Raw genomic sequence first — 6,455 nt, forward strand, 5'->3', positions numbered from 1 at the left:
TTTATTTTATCGGCTATTGCATCACTATATGCAATAAGTGATATAATAAATTTTTACTTTATAGTATAGCAATAAGGTATACATAATAGTAGCAGTTTCTGCTCAAAATGTCACAAAAAATCACAGTTTTTTATTTATGACTTAACAATGCATATATAAGGTTAGTCAAACTACATCTTTTCAAGGTCTATTATTGAAGCTTTATACTTATCATTGAAATATGTATTGTAGATTTGGATTTAACACAAACTTTAGATATTATACGCTTTTTTTTGCTTGCTAGGAACTTTTTGTTAGCATTTCGTTATTGTTAATTTAATATAGTTAGGTAAATGCAAATAAGAACTAATTTTAATATTCCCAAATTCTAAAAAAAGTTTTAAAACTCTTACTCTTAAAATATTTTTAAAGTAGATTTTTTTCCTAACAGAAATAAGTTTTTATCTAAATCTTTGAGAAATTCTTTTAACTAAGATAAAATGTAGGTCAGTTAAAATATTTTTTTAATGCCAACAAAAAAGTTGGTTTTGGTCCCAAAAAGGTGCTAAAACTTTTTACATAAGTATTTAAAATAGTGTGGCTATTAAACTCTGAAATTTGCACAATTTGTACATCAGGAAAACTTCTAAACAAATTTGAAAAGAACTACAAAGAAAATACCTTTTAATAGAGATGTTATAGTTTCATAACGTGGCTGCTTAGAGCGCTACCATGAGTTTAAAGCTATACCAATACTAAGATAAATTTAAATTATTTCAATAATATTCTACAATAAAGTTTGAAAATTTTATGAGCTGGAATTTTAAAAGACCCAGTTATAGTAGACCGAAAAACAACTGAACTAAACCATTTGCCCAAGTTATTTTTGAATTGGTCAACCGATTCTAAAGAAAAGTGAAAACCAGGCAGTCTGTTACAATAAGGCACTACGCATTTGCTTAAAAAGTTATGTCTGATCAAATTTCTCGTAATCTCACTATGAGTTCTGTATTCCGCACCGCGTAGACCACCAACTAGGCATTTGGCTGATAATGGACTGAGATTAGGATTTTACCACATAACTATATTAAAGTTCTTGGAAATTGTAAAATATTGGATTAAGTCACCTCTATTCTGCTTTATTATAAAGTTGTTAATCCCAATTTTGCCAGACGTGATTTACAACTCAGGTTCCGCAACTGCGACAGTAACTTAGTAGCATCTCTATACCTGTTCAAACTTTGTAGCATCTTTGTACCTGTTCAAGCTGTTCAATGTCTTTTTAAGGAATGGATTCTAAACTGATGCACAGTAATCCAAGAGAAGACGAGCATAAGCTGTGCAGAGTTTAAGAAACATACACACATTCTACTTTTTTAAAGTTCTTTTAGGCATTTTTAAAGGCTTAGCCTTTTGTATTGCTTGATTTATTTTTTCAGACTATTTGAGCTTGTTATTTTTAAAATTCTGATTTAAATTAAACGCAGATATTGACTAATTGAATGCAATATTTGGCATCATTTGTCATGTTAAGAGAATCATTAAGGTACAATGATCTCCCTTAAAACTTTAAAACTTTACACTTCGCAGTCTAGACCACTCAGTTAAAGAATTTATGTCAGTCTGGAAATGGATGAAATCATGATCAATTTTTAAGTTGGAAATTAGTTGACTATCATCAGCAAATAATTTACAATAACTTCCAACAGGTTCTTGAATATCGTAGATTAAAATAAGAAACAAAAGTGATCCAAAGACAAAGCCTTGGGACACACCATTTAACACATCAATCTAATCTAAACAAACTTCACGCTTCAACAACGCGCTGCTTCCTGTTGCTGAGGAAGTCTTTTAACCAAACCATTATTTTGAAACAGCTACCATAACCAGCAATTTTGCGTTTAAGCAGGTGGTGAGACAATCTATCAAATACTTGGCAAAATCCGAAAAGATCAACAGGACAGAAACAAAATTACTTCTTTACAAAACACAATGCCAGGAAATTGAAACCATACTAGGTGGCTGAGAAAAGCAAACAAAAAATTTGATATTTTATACGTCAAAAGAAGCCTGTTTTCTATCGCTATACAAAATTGTAAGCTTTATTGTAAATGTTTACGATCTTACATGGTTTAACATCAAGATACATTCTTCTTAGGCTGATGGTGCAAGTAACCTTTTTTACTTGATAAAGCAATGCCTTGTGCTTGGAGTAGAAGATTTGAAAATATTGAAACCTGTGTTGCAGAACAGTAACTTTATTTCTCACTTCAAAAATATTCTTGTTTCTGGTGTTTGTAACAATGAAGTTTCTGTGCGACAATACTGTTAAGACAAAATTGTTATTGTGAGAAGTAATTAATTGGTCGAGCATCAAGCTTAAAGCCAATTTTTTATCTTACGTTGGTATAATTAATGTGTGAGGAGCTGACCGCACGCCTCACACATCTTGGTGAATTTTTAATACCTTTAAGCTTTAAGCCTTTCAAAGGTAAAACTTTGAGGGAAAGTTGCAAGTGCAAGACACCTTTTGTTTTAAATGATTTTGACTTTTTTTAAATAAGTAGCATCTATAGCAAATATCTAGATCATTGCCAATTTAGCAACTCTTAAAAAAAAGTTTATGACCCACCTAATATATATACATGCATGCATGAATTAATCTATTTATTTTATCTGTGATATATACTTTATACAAGATAAGTTTAACCTGGTTTGTAAAGAAATATGTAATAATGAAGTTAGTTTAGACAATTCTAAATCAGAATCGGAAAATAATTCAAATGAAGTTGAATATATTGTACTACTTACTTTTGTACTTGAAAATATGAAAAAGACCGCCGTAAATATGAAAAAGACCGCCGTAAATATGAAAAAGACCGCCGTAAATATGAAAAAGACCGCCGTAAATATGAAAAAGACCGCCGTAAATATGAAAAAGACCGCCGTAAATATGAAAAAGACCGCCGTAAATATGAAAAAGACCGCCATAAATATGAAAAAGACCGCCGTAAATATGAAAAAGACCGCCGTAAAAAGACCACCGAATCGTTTTACAGGAAAATAACTAACAAGCGATAAACAAAGTTTGAAAAGTTGCAGATTTTTTAATACGGCCACCCATTAAAAACAGCAATATCCAGTAAAATGTATAACATGAAATGATTGAAATGTTTAGAAGCCTATACAACTGTATTATAAAATGTTCTGACAATAAAACCTCGGCTAAGTTTGAACTATTATTTCAAGATGAGATTGAACTAGTATTTTCAATATCAAAAATTTTATAATTAAAAACAAGATTAAATGTAAAATTAACGCAATCTTTTTTCAAAGAAGAGGTTTCAATCTCATTTATAAATGAATAATTAAATTACGGATTTTAGATCTTGCTGACACATATAAAAACCAGCAAACGTTAGGTATAAAATAAGCCGTGAGTATTTATTGGTGTGTTGCTTTAAGAATGTAAAATTAATGAATAAATATTAAGTTGTTATTATAAAACTTTGCAGTGCTTAGTAAAATGTGAACTTTAAAATGAATAAAAATTAAAGTGAATTATTTTCTGACAATAAAATTTATAAAAAAAAACAATAAATATTATAAGGTAAAAACTTTATTTATTTATTTATTTATTTATTTTTATTTATTTCGTCATTTTACACATTTTACAATGTTATCTATAAATTTAAACAAATATATATAATTACAAGCTGACTGGGGCAAGTAGAAGTCAAAATGACTTATCATCAAGCCCCTTTGTGAAATACAAAAAAAAAAAATACAATTAAATTTTACATTTTCCAATATTACATAAAAGAGTGAAATTATTAAGTTTAAAAAAAAAAAAAATTGGTTAGAAATTTTAGAAGGTTAGAGAAGAACTTAAAGTTAAAAAAAGAACTTAAAGTTAAAAAAAGAAGAAATTTAAGATAAAGTTAAAATATGAAATAACAAATAAAAAATTACAAATCTGTACATATTCGTATACATATTAAAGACAATAAACAAAAAAAAAAAAAAATTTAATTCGCTTCATATGCATATACATATTCAATACAATATTAAAATTAAATAAAGTACATAAAAAATTAAAAATACAAAACTATTTCGATTTTTTTTTATAAAAAAATGGGAGAATGTACGTAATGTTTAAATTTAGTAAGTGTTTTTTTATAGTTCTTTTAAATGTAGCAATAGATTTTATTTTTTTCATATTTTCGTCAAGAACCGAATTCCACAAGCGTGGTCCCCGGCATATAGTCGAGAAGTCAGATTTTTTGAGTGATGTTAGTGGGATGTAGTAATTACTCATTGAATGTATTTAAATCGTTTGCTTTTATATTTTTCTACTATCAAACTTGCAATAGTTTCCTTATTTGTTGTCTTAACTTGTAAAGTAGCAATTTTTTGCTCAAAGCAACATCTGCAACAATTTTGACCAGAATCGGAACTACTCTTACAACTCAGTTTCAAGACTTCCAGCTAGGCTACGCTACGCTAATAAAATAAATTTTGTTAATTTCTTCGAATTTAATTTAAGAAAAGATGTCTTTAAAAATATAAAAAAACTTGTGCAACATATTTTGATTTTTGAGTACTATTTTATTACTTTTGTAATAAATCAAAAATTCAAAAATTCAAAAATCAAAATTATGTTGTACAAGTATTTTTTTTTTGTTAACCAACAACTTCAGATATTATTGAGATTAACTTTTCTCAGAATAAGTTATTAACGTGTCCTCATAGAGTTTATATGCCTAGTTTATTGCATTATCTTGTTAAATGAGGGCGGCCAAATTCAGCACGTTGTCAGATTACTTTTAATTTTTCAAATCTACTATTATCAAGTCAATCATTATTATTATATACTAAAATAAAATGGCTAAAAATTTTACTCAATCTCAAGTAAAAGAATTATTGGATATGCACGAAAACTTTTTACTTAAAATATTCAATGAACGCTTTCAAAAGCTGGAAAATGACTTTTTAATTATAAGAGATGAAAACAAACAATTAAAAAAAGAACTAGATCAAACTAATTCTACTATTCAATTCCTAAGCGATAAATATGAAATAATGAAAGAAACATTAAACAACAATAAAAATAAAATATCATCTCAAGACAATTTTAAACAAAAAGCAACAAATCTTGAAAACGAATATCTTAAAGACAAAATGGCAGAGTTAGAGGATAGGAGTCGTCGTAACAATCTTCGGTTTGAAGGAATCGAGGAAACTGAAGGGGAAACGTGGAAAAACAGCGAGGAGAAAGTAAGAAAACTAATAAAAGAAAAACTAAATATAAACGAAGAAATACATATAGAACGCGCGTACAGAACGGGGAAGAAAGAAAACGAAGACGGCAGCATAAGAAGAAGAAGAACTGTTGTAGTTAAATTTCTAGATTATAAAGATCGTGAAAATATACTAGAAAATTACAAAAAGCTAAAACTATGGAACGAAAAGATTTACATCAATGAAGATTTTAGTGAACGAACAACCATCATTCGTAAGCAATTATTTATTAAAGCCAAAGAAATACGTTCGTCAGGTAATTTTGCCAAAGTGGTTTATAATAAATTAATCACCAAGTCTTTCAAAAAGACTATCTGATTATCAAAAAAAATTAAAATTTCAAGTTTTTATGTATACGAGTATATATGTATGTAATATGTACACATTTATGTGTGCATATTACATACATATATATACTGATGCATATGAAAACTGATTACATACATATATATACTGATGCATATGAAAACTTTTGAATATTTTCGAAATAAAAAAAACATACAAAATGGATTCAACTTATCAAAATGATTTTGAAAAAATATCGAATTTATTTCAAACCAATACTTTTAATTTAGACTATGAATCTGATCCAGATATTAACTATTTTAATGAGATTAATGGATCAAAATTCGAATGCTCTTACTTTTATCCAGATAAAATTAAAAGCATATTAAAAAATGATAATCGTGATTATTTTAATATAATCCACCTTAATATCAGAAGTTTAAAAAAGAATTTTGATAGCTTTTTAAATATGATTTGTCAAACGGAATGTTTTTTTAATGTTATTTGTTTAACCGAAACTTGGTGTACAGAAGAAGATTTTAAATCAAACTCTAATCTCCATCTTACAGGGTTTAATACAGTGTTTTTAGAGCGTAATATTAATAAGCGTGGAGGAGGAGTTCTTTTTTACATAAAAGAAAACATTGGGTATAATATTAGAAGCGAAATGAGTGTTTCTGATGAAAATATTGAGATTTTAACGGTTGAAATAATAAACAAAAAATTTAAAAATATTTTACTAAGCTGCTGCTATCGGCCACCAACTGGAAGAACTGAGTACCTAAGCAGTTATCTTGTTCATAAAATAATAGAAAAAGCAAGTCATGAAAAGAAAAAAAATTATATACTAGGGGATTTCAACCTAGACTGTTTCCAGTACAATGAAAAAC

At 27.8% G+C, this 6,455-nt stretch overlaps 1 protein-coding gene across 1 annotated transcript; it reads left to right on the top strand.

Annotated features, from left to right (window-relative positions):
• Positions 1-4,863: 4,863 nt before the first annotated feature.
• LOC136083361 (uncharacterized) lies at positions 4,864-5,598 on the top strand. The gene has a single exon (XM_065802757.1). The coding sequence runs from the start codon at positions 4,864-4,866 to the stop codon at positions 5,596-5,598; it is 735 nt and encodes a 244-aa protein (XP_065658829.1).
• The last annotated feature ends 857 nt before the right edge of the window (positions 5,599-6,455 follow it).

The sequence above is a fragment of the Hydra vulgaris genome, chromosome 08 (assembly GCF_038396675.1).
Source record: "Hydra vulgaris chromosome 08, alternate assembly HydraT2T_AEP".
NCBI classification, from domain to species: Eukaryota; Metazoa; Cnidaria; class Hydrozoa; order Anthoathecata; family Hydridae; genus Hydra; species Hydra vulgaris.

Bases quoted from the DNA above. Each gene is read 5' to 3' on its own strand.
- LOC136083361 (XM_065802757.1), top strand. From the start codon at position 4,864: ATGGCTAAAAATTTTACTCAATCTCAAGTAAAAGAATTATTGGATATG.